The 19237-nt window shown below is 40.4% G+C and overlaps 1 protein-coding gene across 28 annotated transcripts in view; it reads right to left on the reverse strand.

The window, feature by feature from the left end:
* Positions 1-3540: 3540 nt before the first annotated feature.
* The window catches only part of EYA1 (EYA transcriptional coactivator and phosphatase 1), a 165387-nt gene continuing 149690 nt past the window's right edge, over positions 3541-19237 (reverse strand). For 27 of the 28 annotated variants that reach the window (XM_053247582.1, XM_053247578.1, XM_053247573.1 and 24 more), the window contains one exon: positions 3541-6921. In XM_053247582.1, the coding sequence (XP_053103557.1) occupies positions 6841-6921 (81 nt within the window). In that variant the 3' untranslated portion in view covers positions 3541-6840. Of the gene's footprint in view, positions 6922-9152; positions 9266-19237 lie in introns of all 28 variants that reach the window. The other variant, XR_008306465.1, reaches the window with a different exon arrangement.

Here is a 19237-nt window from a genome sequence, read left to right on the forward strand (position 1 = left end):
TCAAGAGCCCACTTTACCTTTACCTTTATGAACCTCCACACACTGTAATATTATTTGTACAGTATAAATTCCTAAAAATAATACGCTGCTTAAAATATTATCTGTGCATCATTGCTCATACATAAACAGCACAAGTATGGTATTTTCACAAAGGGAGCCCTTATTAACCACAAACTTCTAAATGTGAGTCAGCCCCTGCCACACACACCAGGAGGGGCTATGGTGAGCACAGTCACCTTCACTGGTGAACAGCAAGCAGTCTATTGCAATGTTCAGAATTCTGAAGAAACCACCACCTCTGCCCTCAACCTCTCTTCAAGTTAAGAGCCAGTAAACATGCCGTAAATCAGCAGGGACTGTGAATGGAGTCCCTTGCAATAGATTGGTGAATGTTGTCATTCAACAGATTGCAGACAAGGTAAATTCTCTACCCACCTTACATGCGATCCACAGCACACCAACAACATGGCAGGGGGTGGCTCTTTCATGAGGCAAAGTGTGGCAGTTGTCTTGGGTGGCAGATTATTAAAGCACCGGTGGGGCAGTGAGATGCACTCTGCCTGCCATTAGAGCAGCTGTTCGGGTCCAATCTGACCCTCGTGAGCTTTGCAAGGAAGTCTCTCCTCACACTCAGGGCAGAGTTTGCAAGGAGCATGAGAAGAACAAAGGAGGCTGCTGGCAACCTTCCATCCCACCTGCCCCTCCCTGCACCACTCTCAAAGTTGTGATGATTGATTTTGAAAGGGAACTGGCTCTCACTAGGATTGTGAGGCAGGGCAGCATTTCTCAGGCACCACAGTCTCTTGGGCCACCCCTGAGCAAAGGCCTCCAGCAGTGGCTAGTGGGAAACCTAGATGCAAGGGGCTCCTAGATGAGGTTGCCACCCTTTTGTTCTAGTAGGGCTACAGCTGCAATTGCTGTAACAAGACAGCCATAGCATATCTAACATAGGGATAGCGAATTGGCAGAAGGAGAAGATCTTCCTTTGCTTACTGCCATGCAGCTCCTGAAAGGCACAAACACCCTTTCTAGAAGTACACATTCATTTCATGGTGTGAACAGTAAAACAACATGAGCAGAACCCATTTGATTCTGTTTGATATCCATGAAGCAGGGCTGAGAAAGTTGCAGTCTCTTTCAGCATTTGGGTCTGGCTGGATACACTTTCTTCCCTGAGCCTCAGCTTGTGATTCCTATCACAGCCACAGAGAGAGGAGGCGAGCCAGCCAGTAGGGAGGAAACTGACATGAAGTCTCTCCAGTAGCTGCTGTCGGTTTCCATCTTTGGTTTCTTTTTTAGATTGTGAGCCGTTTGCGGACAGGGAGCCATTCATTCATTCATTTAAATCTATGTGAACCGCTTTGGGAACTTTGGTTGAAAAGCGGTATATAAATATTTGTATTCATCTCTGCCTTGGTTTTGAGTCCCACCTGTATCACATCCAGAGGGAACGGGAGAGAAAGTTGCAATGCAGGCAGGCAAACTGATGGCATAAAGTCTCTGGTCTTAAACTCAAGATTCATTCTCATCTCAGCCCTTGAATCTGATAAGGTCTCTTGAGGCATAGCAAGCCTAAACAGAGTGGCAAGAGGGATGTTTAGAAAAATAAAACACAAGACCACTTGTGCACGTTTCATTCTGTCCACCTGGGTTAGTTGCAGCAGGATGGGACAGTTACAAGTGTTTCAGATTCTGCTTAGTGCTTTGCTTTCCGCAACATATACATGGTATTTTCCCCAGTTCTGTGTTGCCCTTTCATTCCATCACTGCATTTCTCCAAGTGTAATTCTTTCAGACAGGCTTGTCTTTGTTTTTCCATTATGCCTCCCAGTCCTTCTGGTTTTCCTCAACATGGGGATTTGTTCAGGAGTTTTAGCTGAAGCAGTTTATAAACCTGTTTTCCACAGATCCACCTCACCCCCATTTTTTACATTGTTCCCAGCATATTGGGGGCATGTTTGTACTTTCCTGTTTGTACCGACTTGACGCCCAGCTGTTTTACCTTGCAAATCAGGCCCCACTTCCCTCCCACTAAACCTAGTGGCCAACATCCAAACTAACCTTCTGTGGACATGCCAAGTTTTTCCTTTTTGTGAGGAGGGAGGGATGATTTTCTGCCACCACCCCTTCCCTCTGTAGCAATTTTGCCTCCCAAAATGATGTTCCTGAGAGCTTTCTCATTGCACAATGGAAAAAACTGGTGTCCACAGAAAGTCTCAATTCCTTTCAGTCTGTTTTTTTGTTTCTTCATACATATTTCAGGGCTACTGTTTCTGTCTTGGGGGGAGTTGTTTTCCTTAGAGACTTCCAAATCACTACACAGCCCCAAACTGGCACATGTGCATAATGTCAAGAGCAAGATCTGGAGATGTTTCCTATTCCCTGAGCCAGCTTGAGACAAAAGACAGAAATGCAACAATAAATAAATAAATAAAAGTACTATATGCTCCGTCCCCATCCTCCCAAAGTCTGCTGCTGGAGATTGATGTATAGGTATTCCCACTTGGGCAGAAGCCACTCAATTGGGCATTTTAGGCTGTGTCTATATGCCTTTTCAATTACCTGTAAACTGGGCACCTTGGGGATTATATATCTGAAATTTGGCAGACATGATCTCTTGGATGCATTCTGAGGTGCCTGCAAATATAATGCAGATTGCCTGAAACACCATGAAGTTACAGGCAGGAGAACTGGATAGGATTCCCCCAATTGTGGATCCCTTCTATCAAGATTCCTCTCACAGGGGCACCAAGGCATAAAGCCTTCAGATGAGTGTCTGTTTGAATTCTTCGCCTGGGGAGACCATGGATTCTCCATGCATAGCTCCCACCCACTGAGCTATGGAGGTGCCTGACTGTTGCAATACCAATGGCAGCCTCTCCTTCTGTGTTTGCCTTGGCAAAAGATCATTGCTTACAGGCTGCTTGTGTTTTTGTCAGTGAGTCAATTATTTTAGGGACACTGTGGGAGTGTTGGGAATTTTCTCTGGTAGGAGAAACCCTTTTTCATTATAGCAGAGTGCACAGAGGCACAACACAGCGGTTTCTTTTTTACTGCTATTATTGTGCATTTGATATTGATGCTGGGGAACCATGGGATATTAACTGGTGATATAGATATAAACTCCAGCATAATGAAGGCTGCCAAAACGTGGCCTTTGGTGATTCTCCAAGGAAAGTTGGAATTTCAAAACTATACACAACCATACAATGGTGGTGGTTGGGAGAGCAGTGAGAGAATTCATTATTTCTTACATGTGTATCCTGCCCTTCCTCCAAGGAGCTCAGAGCTGCATTTTAGCACTTACATTTAGTTCCACAAACACATTTTAGTTCCACAAACACCTTCTGAAGTAGGTTAAACTGAGAGCGAGCCATTTTCTCAAGGCCATCCAGTGAACTTTATAAGTGAGTATTTAAACAGGAGGGTTTTTTTCTTATATCCAAGCTGAAACCTGTAGCCTCTGCACCACACTAATGTAAACAGATATATATTATGCAATCAAGGGTGTGACAGAATCAAATACATAGAGGGGAAAAGTCCTTATGTCACAAATCAATTTTATTAATTTAAACACAAAATGGAGGAAAATATCTGTACACAATTGTGGACACAACACACTTTTTGTACAATAAGGCCCAGACAAACTTTTTTTAGTCAGCATATTGACTACAAAAATTTGAAACAAAATGGGAAAAAATTGTCCATCTCTATTTTGCTTGAAGCAAAAACAACAAAAAAACCCAAGGAAAACAGATGTTTTATAGCCCGTCATTAAAGGACTTATGTATGTGTTTAACTTTACAGACTGTGAGTAGTCCCTGAATTGGATTGCTTTTGGTACATAAAGTTATTGAAGATGGGGGCCATATTTATAATCAAACAATTTGAAACAATCCATAAAATAATTATAAACTGTAGCAGCAATATACATCCTCCACAAAAAGAGGATGTTGCCTCACAGCTACTGTTGTTGCTTTGCTAGTAGGCGGCTTAAAAGCTGGTGAATTAAAAAAAAACACAAAAATATGAAACAAGAACTAGAACAACTGAGGTTTATTCCTAATGAAGATACCAATGAAAACAAAGTAGCAAGGTTCAGGCTAAGAATTTAAACACAAAGACCCAGTGTAGTTGTAACAAAGGGCCTCTCTAACCATGATGGTAAGATCACAATCAGGTTTATCCCACTCCCTTGTGCAAATCACCACCTCCCATCTTAGCCACAACTAAGTATTCTGAATGTGGGGTACCTGGTTAGCTCTAGCCACATTAATCAAGGCAGGAGGGGGGAATTTGCTCTGGGAAGGGGTGGGATGAGGTGAGAATGTGCACTTTCAAGAATAATTGGGGACCCCCCTCCCACTGCCCTCAATTCATCTACTTTAGCCCAAAGTAAAACTGCCTCGGCTGTGCATGGTCTTCATGTTTTACAGAAGACAGGCACAGTTCAAATGCTGTATAGGCCTAGTTACAAACATTAATGCAGTCTAAACAAAATTGGCAAGTATTCCCATTGCCGGGAATGGACCAACAGAAAAATCTGATAACTGTTTTAAGATGGTTAACATTAACAATGCACCAGATATTTGCCACTACTAATTTCATACCAGATTGTGGGTCTAAAAGGGGGGGGGGGGGGAGAATGTCAAATCAAAATGCACACATATAATCCCAAAATCTGAAGGTCTGAATTAACTGGTGTGACATGGCTTTTCTGTTTTGAGCTGTACTGATTTCAGTATTTACTAAAAATGAAAGTTTTCATTGTGCTCTTATAGTATAGGTAGGAGAGAATTGTGGACTATGGTCTGCTTCAGCAATTAACACAAAACTACACATACCATCATGTTCAGCCCTTTCTGGGTTATCTCAGGGTTACATCTGGTTTTCTTCAGACCTGCTCTCAACAAAACTACAATTCCCAATCTACTTTGCCCTATTTCAGCAGACTTCAAGGTGAGATTTTAAGGGTTTTATGATTTTAGCAAGAAATAAAAGCTTTAAAACACTAACAATTTGTGGAGTTAGAGAAAAACACAAAGTACCATATTTACCTGAACACAACTCCAAATTTAAGACAAGCCCCCTAAAAAATAGGGGCAAAACACAGGTTATACCTATATTTATACCTCAAAGGTTATAACTATACCTCAAAAGGAAGAGGACTCTGAATTTAAGATGACTCTCTGATTGCTAACACCAAATAGGAAAAAATCTAGTCTTTGATTCAGGTAAATATAGTAATTTTTTTCTGGAGGTGAGGAACCCATCAAGCAAGAATAATTTCAGTCAGTTCCTTGCTAACTGGATCTCAGAAAAGCCCTTCTTTTCTACTTTAAGATAAGGTGGTTGATTTCATTTTTATTTTGCAAGTGCATGGATGCTTTATTTTATTATTCTAAAAGGCAAGATACATTACATAAAATATTTTACCAACCTTCTACCTTTTTTGGGGGAAATGAATAGATTAATTATTCACTTCTCCTTGTGTTTGATATCTATCAGTAAAGAAAATGAAATAAGAGAACAGAACACTGTTCTTAATTTGCAAGTGTGCATCCTAAGGGCCAATTCTTACTATACCATCTATACTCAAGTATATATATCCACATACAAAATACACATATTTCACATCACTTGAGAATGCACATCTATATTTAAATTGCTGCTTTTCTTGGCAAAGTACATAGAAGCAGCAAAACACCAACTTTCTCTTTCCATGTATTTCACCAAGAAAAATGGCAATTTATATAGGCATCCCATTCTCAATTGACATGAGATATGTCAATCTTGAACTTGGACATTTGTACTCAAGTACAAAATGTATATGAGAAGCCAGCCCATTTGGAAAAGGGTGCAAGGAGAAAAAGTATAACTGGTATTTTGATAGAATAGATTTGCCAAAGAAAACTTGAGGGAAAAGAGCAAATATAATAAAAAGCAATTTCTTATTGACACTTGACATCCATGCTTTTGGTCTTGACAAATTGATCTAAAAAAAAATTCCATTATCTACATATTTATACAGAATACTTTCATAAGGCACAGCACAATAGTTGTGCACACACTGCCTCATACTTCACCCAAAAGCCATTACTACCTTTTAATAGTATTTGCCTAAACAATATGTAAAACATCATCCATTCATTACAAATTTACACAAAAACATTCTTCCTGTACACGATTGTCTCAGTGATGTACCTATTTCCTTAAATTAGACATACTTTAAACTACATTGCAATGTGCTAAAATCAAAATCATTTTATTATCAGAAGGCAAAGACTTGTTATAGCCTTTCATTTATCATACATATCCACATTTAGGTGATGATGACAAAACAGAATCTGTTCATAAATAAGTAAAGATTTACAGGGTACCCTGGGTATGAGAAACTAAAAAAACAAAACAAAAAACAATAGTAAACCTTTTCAAGAAGTGTATCCATGGGATTCTTTTTTTAAAAAAAGTTTAGTCTTTGTTGTGCAATCAAGTTTGCCATACTTAAGGTGTGTGTGCCACACTGAAGATTCCAGAAACATAAAGTACTTTCCAGTCTCTTCACAGGTACGAACCTTTCAATGTAGCAAATGTGGCAAGGACACATTGTTAAAACATTCTCATCATGGCTTGTTTTCATTGGATTCACAGTACTAGAATCAACAGCTGTTTCTGAAGAAAGAGACATGCTCCTCCATTTACTGGAAGGGCAAAGGTTAAGACCAGTTGCAGCTGTACGTCAACATGATGAAATCACAAAGTTCTGCAGCTCAGCGCTGACACAAGACACAGGCACACTGTCCATGGGTATGAGGAAAGTTCTGGGGTTACAAAGTGCTACTACAAGTACTCTAGTTCCAAGGCATGATGAAGAGCCATAAGGTCAGAGTGGCTTGTGATCCTCCAGAATGGCATGGCATGCTGTGAACAATACAAATGCAATGTAAGGATATAAAGCTACATGTTATTTTATGAGAACAGCAGCACTGCGTCATTTTGCATTGGAAAGGCAACCAGATGACAGTGTGACGGCACCATCAAAATGCCTCAGCTCAAGGTTAAAAAAAGGAAAGAAGCAGCAATAAGTGTAGAAGCAAAGCTAGCAGAAACAAATTTCATTTTTTTATTTATGGAAAGGAAATGCTTAAAACTGAATGTGTCAGTTGAATACAGTATCTTAGTAGCCATCTAGGTTTTTAGAGCTATTACTACAAATACAGTTCCAAACGGAAGCCATCTGGATAGTATTCTCTATTAAGAACTCTAGCTTTTGAGAAAGAATAAGGAAAGATTTTGATTCTAAAACTGGAGTCATGGGCCCCCTGCGGCTAGAAGATAAAAACTGTAGTACAGTTTATCACATTCAGCATCAACGCTTAACATGGACAGGGTTCTTCTGCTCTATTATCCAACTCCCAAGAAAAGCAGGGCATCAGTTGCAGTGCAGGTACTATGAAGAAGTAAAAGATCCCTCTAATTTAACGTAATATTAAGGTCACCATTTGGTATTGTACCTTATACATTTAAATTCTATACTAATGTTCTCTGATCTTAATTTGGTGGTTGGTGGTGGCCACAGATTATAGCTCTTCTTAGAAAAACATCAATGCCACAAGGACTGAGTAGATTAAATCAGGGATACTGATGTAGACTAAACATGGTGACAGTACAAAAACTAAGCATTCTGCTCTTAAATCCTAATCTTCTGCAAGATTAAAGTTCTCATTTTAAGATTTGCTAAGCTAATTTAGTTTGGTGCGTATCAATAGCTACACAAACAAATATTTCCAACACATGACCTAATGCCAGCACTGCATTTTGATATAGTGGCTGACAAGCAGACTAGTGTTGCGCTAGTGCAACAAGAGAAGTTGTGCACACCTTAAGAAGTTTGCAGAGCTATGTGAAGTTGTGGTGCCCAGAATGTTGTTCAAGCACTACTGGAAGGCCTTCTCCAGGACACATAAGAGATTGTGCAACCTGTTGTAGAACAAGCCTGTCAACATCTTATGTTAATATAAGTGCTAATCAGGAACAAAGATCCTTCCTTTGTGCAATGTCATTGTGAAATATTGTTGCACTAGTGCAACAGCATTACATTAGTGCAGGGTTTCTTAACCTTGGGTCCCCAGATGTTGTTAGACTACAACTGCCATCATCCCCAGACACAAAGGCCATGGTTGGGGATGATGGGAGTTGTAGTCTAACAACATCTGGGGACCCAAGGTTAAGAAACCCTGTACTTGTACAACTTTGGTCTGGATGTAGGGCACTGATGTGAAACATTTGTGTCTGTTTAAAACAACATAATAGAAAATAAGGACAGAATCCAAAGAGCTTCAAGCATGAACAAACACAAAATGCTTCTGCTCAGAGCGGAGAGGAGTTGCCAATTCTTCTTTCCAGTTGCAGTTCTTGCAGGGGGTGTGAGAGGCTACAGTGAGAAGGGATGGAGTTTTTGTTTAATTAATTTTTTGAGGGGTGTTTTATGGTTTTAATGTTTAACTGATTTTAATGTTTTAAATGTAACTTTTATGGAATTTTATTACATTTTAACTTTTGTAAACCACCTTGAGATGCATTATGAAAGGTGTATAAAAATTGAACACACACACACACAAAAAAAAGATGAAGAGAGAGGCCAGAAAAGCCCCATTGTGCACATGGAAGTCCATGAATGGCCATTTCCTGGCAAAAGTTATTGTTTCCTAAATATATAATTCTACCTGTTAACACTTCAATCTGAATTATTAAAAACTAATTAAGATGAGCTAATTCATAATTTCTCTGCTCATTATTCAGCATAATAATCCATTAAAATGCCCACAAATGTGCAGCTTAACGAGTTGTTTAAGAATAAGTTTTGAGCAGCCTTTGCTCAGAAAGCAAGTAGACTGGTTTCTTAAACAGGAAATATAGAGAAAACCTTCCATCTTGGACAAAACACCTAGAGATAAATTCCCAAATGATATAATATTTGGTGACAATAAAGTGAATAGTGTTTTCTACACTGTCAAAACATGTTCATTTGGAATTCTTGCTGGCAGGTGAATTAAACAGCTTATTAAAGCCAAGAATAAAGTATTTCATTGTGTCGTTCAAATCATATTTTTGTAATGGTTTGTATTATATTGGCCATTGTTCACACTGACCTTATATCAATTTCCCCATATGGAATATTTTAAAGATGAATGTTTAAGTTTCATTCCGCTTGTTAAATAAAGAGAAAATCTGAACTTAGATCATAAGCATGTTTGCAGGACACCTGAATAAACCAAAGACATGAATAACAGGAAAAAACACAGATTACATCATCCATGAAGGGTGAAAATGTGATTGTGAACACTCACTATCCTTAAGCTATAAAGCAGGTTTTCCAATCTAAGCAAAATAAATTGTATATAAATAAGAAATAAAGATAGCCATCACCTTTCATGGAGGAAACATTCAAGTTATCCCATGGGGAACGATTGACATTTTAAAATGTACAAGCAAAATGCAATGTGGTTTAGATTTTATTGTTTCAGTTCCACATAGCTTGTGCATGCACTTTTAAAAGTAACCTACAGCTCAGTCTGATCTTTAAATGCAGCAACAACTTAAGTGATGGCCAAAGGGGTAAAACCCTACCTGGCTAATAGCTGTCCCAGCCCCTCTATCATCAGCACAAGGAAGTTGGAGTTCCTCTCATGACTCTTGCTCCTGCCCTCTCCCTGCCCTCACAGGGTCTTGAACACATCAGCTGGTGCAGTAGTGCTGAAGGCTGCTTATAGGCCTGTGGCCAGCCTCCAATTTTATCCTCTGCTACAATTTCTCCAATTTCAAGAAAAAGCAAAGAATTTACTGGGACCCAGCAACTTCTTGAATTCTTTTACAACAGAAAGCCAGCGTGGTTTAGTGGTTAGAGTGCTGGACTAGGACCGGGGAGCCCCGAGTTCAAATCCTCATTCAGCCATGATACTTGCTGGGTGACTCAGGGCCAGTCACTTCTCTCATAGCCTAACCTACTTCACAGGGCTGTTGTGAGGAGAAACTTAAGTATGTAGTACACTGCTCTGGGCTCCTTGGAGGAAGAGCAGGATATAAATGTAAAATAACAACAACAGCAGCAGCAACTAGTAGACTGTTTCTGTGGCATGAATCCATCCAACCCCTTCATTTTTAATTTTAAGCATAAGTTTTCAAACTATTTACAAGTTCAGATATTAAAGACATAAAAAAGAACAAATACCATTAGTGCCCTTCGCCTGATAACATAAATAGTGCATCATATAACATTTTCTCAGCGAGAAAACTGCCATACACTGGCAGCTTTATATGACACTTTCACCATCAAAGGGATTTTCTGTCCTATCTGAGCATGCCCAGGGCTTGAAGATCCAGCCTCAGTTACTTGCTACTGTAAACAATTTTAGCTCAGTGGTGAAGCACTTCCTTTGCATGCAGAAGGTCTCAGCTCAATCTCTCATGAGTTACTTCCTGTTTATTTTCTACCCAGACAGTACAGGAATTAAAGATCTTTGCTCTGTTTCCAGATCAACTTTTGACCCAGACATTCAAAATCCAAGAATAGGTGGCAACAGGAGCAGAGAGCTAGGGCAATGTTTTCTTTTCTCCACCCAACCCTGCTGTCACTAGACTCACCGGCTAGTAGGGCTAGTGAGGTATTAGACAGGCCTTGTGCCTCATCTAGCAAGAGCCTTCTTATGTTCTTAACTATATTATGCTTATCAGATTGCAAAAATATTAGCATAAGGTGAATTCTGAGCAGAATATTTTTAAGTATCTCTTGGCCTAACTTTACTATTCAACAATAGGGGTGGAAAGCATCCTCCTATGTTTAAAGGTTTAAGCTTAAACTATTTATGGTATCATTTTGGCCTGCCTAACAGGGATGGGAGTGGGAGCAGTGTATTTACATTAGGGATGTGCACAAATCAATTTTTTTGATTCGATTTGTGCCCAAAACAAATCACCCCTGATTTGTTTTGTATCCAAATTTACCCCCTCCAAATCACCCAAAATTCAATTTTTATTTGCTTTACTTTGATTCAGACTTGGACTATTCGGACCACTTAACAAGGTAGGGCACCGAATTTGGGTGGTGGGTAGGTCCTCATGGGTGCCATGCCATCTACCACCCAAATTTCAAGGCAGTGGGACACTTGCTTGTTAATGTAGTAGCAGCTACTGTTGAAAAGTCAGTCATAATGAATAGAAGAAATGAAGGTGTGTAATGAATCCTCATAGGGATTCATTGAGGGAAAGTTATTATACACCAAAGAATCCAAACGCTTGACAAATAGTGACCACACATTTTGCTCCATAACTCCATTTCTACAAGGGCTAGAGCTTAGCTTTATAAAAAAAATGAAATCTGGAAATCTGGGTGAATTAATAGGAGGGATCCAAATCTCAAATCGATTTGAATCAAATCAGGCATGATTTGATTTGTACCTGAATCTAGCCAATGGACCACAGGGGTGATTTGTTTTGTCTTCAAATCACCCGAATCAGCTAGATTTGGGTACAGATTGATTTGTACCCGGATCAATTTGCACCCCCTTAATTTACAGTAGGTATCAGTTCTGGCAAATACAGCCCAGAATGCGACTTTTGCTCTTCCCTTTGGCTCTTGAGGGTTCTGCAAGGTAGACCTGTGCAAAGTTGGATTGGTAAAATACAAAATAGTCAAATTTTACTGGAATTGGAGGGTTAGGCAAGAGTCCAAACCCAAACTTAAATACCCCAGTTTGAGTTGGACTTTTCAGAACTCCTAATGGCAGCAAGGTTGATCCCCCCCCCCACCGCTTGCAATCACGGCTGCAGGGGAAAAACCCCATTTTATGCTCTGTGGTACCTGCCTGCCTACCCCAAACATATTTAATTTTTAAAGGGTTAAAAAAAAGTTTTTTAGCCCATTTTAAACTCACTATCAGCAGCTGCCAGCCAATTTCTGGATTTTTCACATGATTCTCTGTTACATCACTTCCCCTTGGATTATGTGTTTTCTTCTTGGTTCAAATAATGAGTATTCGTGGATATTTTAATATTTCTGCCCAGCTTGTCCTGACTCTGATGTGTTCCTGATCCTGACTGCAAGCCCAAATCCAACCCCAACCTTTGGACGGATACAAAGGACCTTGAACTGGCAATCTTGGGTTCAGTAAAGGTTGGGTCAGACCCAACTCAAATAGTTTTAATTGTTAATTAGTTTTATGCTGTTTTTAAAATATTTTTTAATTAATTGATGTTAATTGTTTTATTTTGATGTAAACCGCCCTGAGCCATTTTTGGAAGGGTAGTATATAAATTGAATAAATAAATAAGTAAATAATAAACTCCGACTTTTAGGTCTGTGCACAGGCCTACTGCAAGGTTCTATCTTGCCCCAATGCTTTTAAAGTTTACATTTAAACTGCTGAGTGAAGTGTTCTGAAGACTTGAGCTAAGGAGTAAGAATACACTGATGACACGTGGCTCTACCTCTGGTTTTCAATGGATCTCAGGAATGTAATGATTACCCTGAATTATTGTCTGACAGCTATACAAGATCAGATTGGGAGGAACAAGTTGAAACTTAATGCAGAGAAAATGAGGTGCTGTTGGCTAGGGTTCTACTGATCTAAGAATGGATGCTCAACCTGTTCTGGACAGGGTCAGGCTCCCAGTAAAGGACTAGATTCCCAGCTTGGGGGCTGTGTCCTGATCTGGAGCTTCTTTTGCAGGCTTAAGCAGAAATGTTGATTAGGAGCATTTTTTCTCTCCTGACTGTGGCCTTCCTTTGAAAAATCTCACCTGGTCACAGTTATCACTCCCTGGTCACTTCCTGATTGGACTACCATAACATGTGCTATACAAGGGTGCTCGTAAAAGCATTCAGAAACTCAGTTGGTATAAAATGTCACAACCTGGCTATTAGCATTGGAAGGATATTATCCCAAATCAATCAACACAGGCTGCCTATTTGTTTCTGGACTTATTTCAAGGTTCTGGTTCTGACTTTTAAAGGCCTATATGGTTTGAGACCCGGATATCTGAAGGATCAACTTCTTCCGTATGTGCCACCCTGTGATCTCCATTTGTCATCTTTATCATCTGGCTACCATTTGAAAGCTGGCAAGCATTCACCTGGAAGAGGGCCTTTTCGGTATGGCCTGCTTGATCCCTATACTGTACTCCATTCAGTGCCAATTAAAACACTGCTTTTCAACAAGACTTTGGGATTATTAAAACAAGGTTATTCTTTTTTGCTTCCTGGATTTGGCTTTTTTCTTGGTTGTCTTTTTCTTTTGCTGTGCTGCTGTTATAATTTATTTGTCTGTTTTTAAATTAGCTTTTAAAAATAAATAGAATGTTTAAAATGTGGGCTCTTTGCTATGTGGCATCTTCATATGTGAAAAGGGCCTCACAAGGGTCACATAGCAGTGCTCCCATACATCTTGCACCTTCAAAGTCTATGCAACAATTTGTTCAATCCACAGAGCATCCCAGCATGAGATCCACAAAGGAGCAAATGACAGAAAGTATGGTACAATCTGTAAACTGGAACCTATCCTTCATAGACTGACATATCATTGTTGATTTATACAATCACTCCTTTTTGTTTTACACAGAACAGCAAACAAATCCTCTTACCCTAAAAAACAGTTACTTGCTACTTGAAAGGAACACATTCTCAAAATTAAGACACCCGATATAACCTCTCTTTATAGAACTACAGAACATAACTTTATAGAACCATAAGCAATTATAACTTTTGCATACCTGCAAATCACAAAAATAAACTCTCATATGTTTTAGATCACTTTGAGAAGTAAGCATCTAAAGATTTACAATTGGGAATGGATGGCCAATGATCAGGCATTCTGGTAAGCATCTACTGGCACATTCTACTATGTAACTTTAATAGCATTTAGGTGTAGGAATTCCCCAACATGATTTTCTCTCTCTCTCTCTCTCTCTCTCTCTCTCTCTCTCTCTCTCTCTCTCTCTCTCGGATAATAGATACAAAGACAGTGAACTCTATGCATCATGGATTACAGTCCTTCATCAACTGTTCTGTTAACTAATCCAGATAGGTTCCCCCATTCATTATTATTACTTGTCTGAATTTTTAATTGTCTTATAAAATGAGTTTGCAGGAAACAACAGCTTGTGGAAAGGTGACAATGCCATGACTTATCCAATCTGAGTGAAATGTAAGAGGGTGTTGTATCCTGTGTGAATCATATTTCTTTTAATCAATCAAAAGGGATGCCTTTTTTAAAAAATCCATTGTGAAAGAGTCCCATTAAAAGAATATGCACTTTCCTTTAGTGACAAGTTCAGTTACAAGTAAAATTGCATACAATTCATCTTTCTGTTATGTAGGGTCAGCTTTTTCAGTATGTACCAGACATACTATAACATGTCATCTCTTTAAAATCTGGCAACTGGGTTGCCAATTAGGACTAAGGTTTTTAAATTCAAAAAGATTTATTTTTTGTCAAACACGAATACACACATTCACCACTGTTTTGTCACACAGATATAACTTTCTCTACTTAGATGAATATTTAGGGACATGAGATTTCTAGTAAGAAACTTAGAACTGGCTTGAACATTTAGAAGCTGAGGATTTCAGAAGGATGGCTTGCATGTACTTCTTTCTGTATTTGAAGCAGGATGCATATATCAAAAGAATGTGGTAAGCACAGGTAGATAGCACTACAGGTAGATACTGCCATGTGGGTTTCATTAAAAAGTGGAATTCTAGTAAAGGTGTGTGCTTTTCTCTCTCTTACGTAGGCTGCATTCTAAACAGCAATGACAATAGTGACTATATTGACTATATTAAATGAGCCCCTGATGGCGCAGTGGTAAAACTGCCGCCCTGTAACCAGAAGGTTACAAGTTCGATCCTGACCAGAGGCTCAAGGTTGACTCAGCCTTCCATCCTTCCGAGGTCGGTAAAATGAGTACCCAGAATGTTGGGGGCAATATGCTAAAATCATTGTAAACCACTTAGAGAGCTCCGGCTATAGAGCGGTATATAAATGTAAGTGCTATATATACGCCATAGAAAACCATGTATCCCCATGTAATTTCTTGTTCCCATGTAACAATGTAACACATTGAGGTGAGTCTCACGATCGGTGAGACTTGCCGAGAGCGGGTTTGCGGGGAGAGCAGGCTTAGCCTGCTCTCCCCACAGATGATTATTCAGGCAGTCCTGGGCAGCCAGATCGGCTGCCCACACAACTGCCGGCTCCGTTACGGAGCTGGTGGGGGCTGCGGGGATCGGGGGCTGCGGGCCATGCAGCCCATGGAAGTTACATGATGCCCCGTGTGAGTTAGCGGGGTATCCTGGAGAGACCCCCAGGGTCGGGAGGCTTGTTTCAGCCTCCAGGCAGGGGTCTCCTCGTGTATTGCCACAATGCGGAACCTCACTGCAGCAATACACGATCAAAAAGACGGGGTTAGCAGTGCGCTCACTCCGCTAACCTCAGCTAAGGGGAGGGAGAATTAGGAGGGTTTGCTGCCGGGAGCTGCGCGGCTCCCGTGGCAGAAGACGATCAGCAAAAAGCGGGCTAGGCTCCTTTAGTCCGCTTTTTGCTGATTGTGAAAATATCCTCATTGTTTTCCTGTGTAACTTGTTGTGCTGCACAGACAAGCCACTGCAGTCAGAAATGGATCTGGGAATGAATGCTGGACAGGCAACCAGCGGTGGTTAAGCTGGCCAAGCAGAAACGCACACTGGGAAAACAAGTTGGCTGGTGTGATACTTTAAGCCCTTGAAAATGTTGTATGTTAATTGTGAAAGACCACCTGTTAGGCTACATACTGATTGTGACTGCTTGATATTATACCTCCACCCCCTCCAATTCTCTTACTCTCCTGCTGCTGAATATTCAAGGCTCTACTCAATATTTTGACCATCCTATCTGAGCTGGCATCAGGCATTGTGGGGGGGGGGGGCGTTGAGGGAAGGCAAAGATTAAACTAGACAGATCCAGTTGAGAAGAAGCAGCTGGCACTTGGGGATGGCTGCTTGGTTTTCTTGACTGACAGCTGATTGTTGGGTTGGGAAGCTGGCTTGACCATTTGAGCCAAAGAACAACTGGGACAGTGTAAAATTAGTTTGCATAGTATGTAAACATAGCTTACCCCAGAAGTCAATTTCTTTTTACTTTAGTTTGGGCTCTGTCTATTCAGATTGCAAGCTGAGTCCATGTTAGAAAGAAAGTATGCAGTTCTGTCAGGGGTGTGCTGTAGATGTATTACGGAGAGTGCCGCGCTCCAGCTCGCCTCTCCTTGAAACACTGTGCCAGCATGGGTCAACAAAACAGAGAAAGTGCATTTGCTGTGGTGGGCAAGGAGCCAGCACAGTTTGTTCTCTCCCCAAAAGAACAGGGAAAATTGGAGGAAAATCTCCCTGCTGGCTGCTATGGGAGCAACACAACCACAGGCTGTCCTTTATTATTCTGGCCTTGAGGCAAAGCCACAATTGAGACCTTTAAGTTAAAGGCATATAAATATAGTCACGGAGAGCTTGAAAAGTAGTATTTTTGAGGTGAGGTAAGAAACTGAAGGGTTGTAGATTCAGCGAGATGTTTTTCTTAGGTATGAATATATATATAGTTACCAAAAATTCTGTTGATATAATTCCATTGAATTCACTGTTGTTTTGCCAAAAGAAAATCTGGCCGTTTCCTTGTGTCCTAGGCTGGAAATTCCTTCCGGCAACAAAGAACACATGAAAGCATGCCACTAGAGAATGTTTTGTACTATCTGCTCATTTTACAAATGTAAAAGCCTATTTAGTTGTGTTTTGTGAAGATGCTTCCAGAAACTGCTTGTTCAGATTAAGGTACTGATATAAGTACAGAGCTCCTTCAGCAACGGCCATTCTACCATTGTCACATGGAATAGAATGCCTGGCACATCCAAAACAGAGATGAAGTGAAAAGCAGATGTTCTCCTAATTTCTATTTATTTATTTATTTCTCAAATTTGTAGACTGCCCCAAACTTCTGTCTCTGGGCAGCTTACAACAATATAAAACAAATTAAAAATGAAAACCACAGTCAAATTAAAAAGCTTTGGTGAAAAAAATGACTTTTAAAGAGTTGTCAGAGATAGGGAGGCTCTTATTTCAGCAGGGATCCCATTTCAGAGTCTTGGGGCGGGGGAGACAACAGAGAAAGCCCTTCCCTGCATAGCCACCAGACAAGCTGGTGGAAACTTCAGATGAACCTCTCCGATGATCTCAATGGGCGATGGGGATCATGGCAAAGACGACCTTCAAAAAAGTCAATTCAAAAAATAGTTTAAAGCTGTTTAGGGCTTTATAGGTTATAACCAGCACTTTGTATTTTGCTCAGAAACATATTGGTAACCAGTGTAGCTCTTTTAGTACAGGAGTAATATGATCTGTCCGAGATGACCCAGAGACCAACTTGGCTGCCGCATTGTGGAGCAATTGCAGTTTCCGGACCATATACAAAGGCAGCCCACATAGAGCGCATTGCAGTAGTCAAGTCTGGAGGTTACCAGCATATGTACCACTGTTCTGAGGCAGTTTATCTCAAGAAATGGGCGCAGCTGGTATATTGGCTGAAGCTCATAGAAAGCACCTCTGGCCACCACCTCAACCTGGGACACCAGGGACACTGCGTACCTATTCCTTGTGGGGTAATGTGACCCTATCCAGAACCAGCAGTTCAAATTTGTCTCCTGAGTTCCAACACCACACAATAAGTACCTCTGCCTAATCTGGATTCAGTCTCAATTTGTTATCCTTCATCCAGCCCATCACTGCCTTTTCAGGCGCTTAGGGAAGTTATGCCTTCTCCTGATGATGTTCACACAGAGAAACAAATTCGGGTGTCATTAGTATACTGATAACACCCTGCACCGAATCTCCTGATGATCTCTCCCAGAGGATTCAGGTAGATATTAAAAAGCACTGGAGAGAGTATAGAACCCTGAGGGACACCATATAAAAGTTCGGATTTTGAAGAGCAACAGTCTCCAAGAGCAAAGAGTCTCCAAAAGTCTCCAAATTAGTTGAAAAATAGAATACTGTTAGAAGACTTCATACATGACTTCATAAATGAATTACACATAACGCTCAGTCATGAGTATTTCTTCTCCAGCTTATTTTTCCTGAAAAGCAACCACAAAAGACGACACTGGTATGTGTGTAGGGGATGGTATGGCCCTACATCCTTTACCCTACAGTGGTATTGGCCACACAAAATTATTCTGGCTGCTTTTTGCCCTGCAGGATAAAAAATAAAGATACCAGATGAAAAGTAGCAAGGCAGGCAATCCTGGGCAAGGAAAAGAAATTGTTAAGACCTTTTTATCCTTTACTAGTTTTCTTTTCCAGGTTTCAGCCTTCAAGGCTATGTTTTCAGGAAAAATAAGGGCAAAAGAGATACCCAGGACTTAGCATCATGTGTAGTCTGAGCATAAGAGGGAATAAAAGAAACTTCATTTCAATGTGTCAAAGCACCATAAGTTTCAAAGGGAAGCAAGGATGCTCATGTTCATTACCGCATTTTGTAGATTTCCCATGTGGCCAATTGAGATCGATATCTTGACTGCAGAAGTAACTGAAAACTAGACCTCCCCTGCAATGTCAAACACCTGGGCTGCAAGTCAAAGCTAACTATTAAATGGGCAGGTTCACACGATTGCTGGGAAGTCAGTATACTAGAAGTTCCAAGCAAGCACACAAACTCCCGGTGCTCATGTCATCTGAATCTGCCAACTGCTGGTTCCTATGCCCTTCACCTGACTTTCTCCTGACACTCTCCACCCAGCTTCAACCTTGGTTACACATGTTGGGCAAAAGTTGGAAGAAAGTCGGGAGGAAGGTGTGGGAACTGGTGACATGCTTGCTGGGTGTGCACCTCTGGTTCCCGACAATGACTTCCTGGTGATTGGGCAAACACACCTATATGTAGGAAGACAACCTGTGAGAAAAAAATATGTTAAAGAAGTTTCACTAGTACAATGTATTCTAACTGTGCCAAGAAGCCAGTGCACATGGAATCTAGCAAGGGGTAGGTTTACAATGTCTGTCCTCCTTCCAGTGTAGTTTTGTACAGTGATAAATGCTCTGACAACCATAAAGGAAAATACACCAATGATGAATGGCCAGGACATTAGCACCTTCCTTGTTCTCCTGAGAACATAATATAATTTAGATATATTTATACTGAGAATATAACTTAGGTATATTTAG

This window comes from Hemicordylus capensis, chromosome 4 (assembly GCF_027244095.1).
Source record: "Hemicordylus capensis ecotype Gifberg chromosome 4, rHemCap1.1.pri, whole genome shotgun sequence".
NCBI lineage: Eukaryota > Metazoa > Chordata > Lepidosauria > Squamata > Cordylidae > Hemicordylus > Hemicordylus capensis.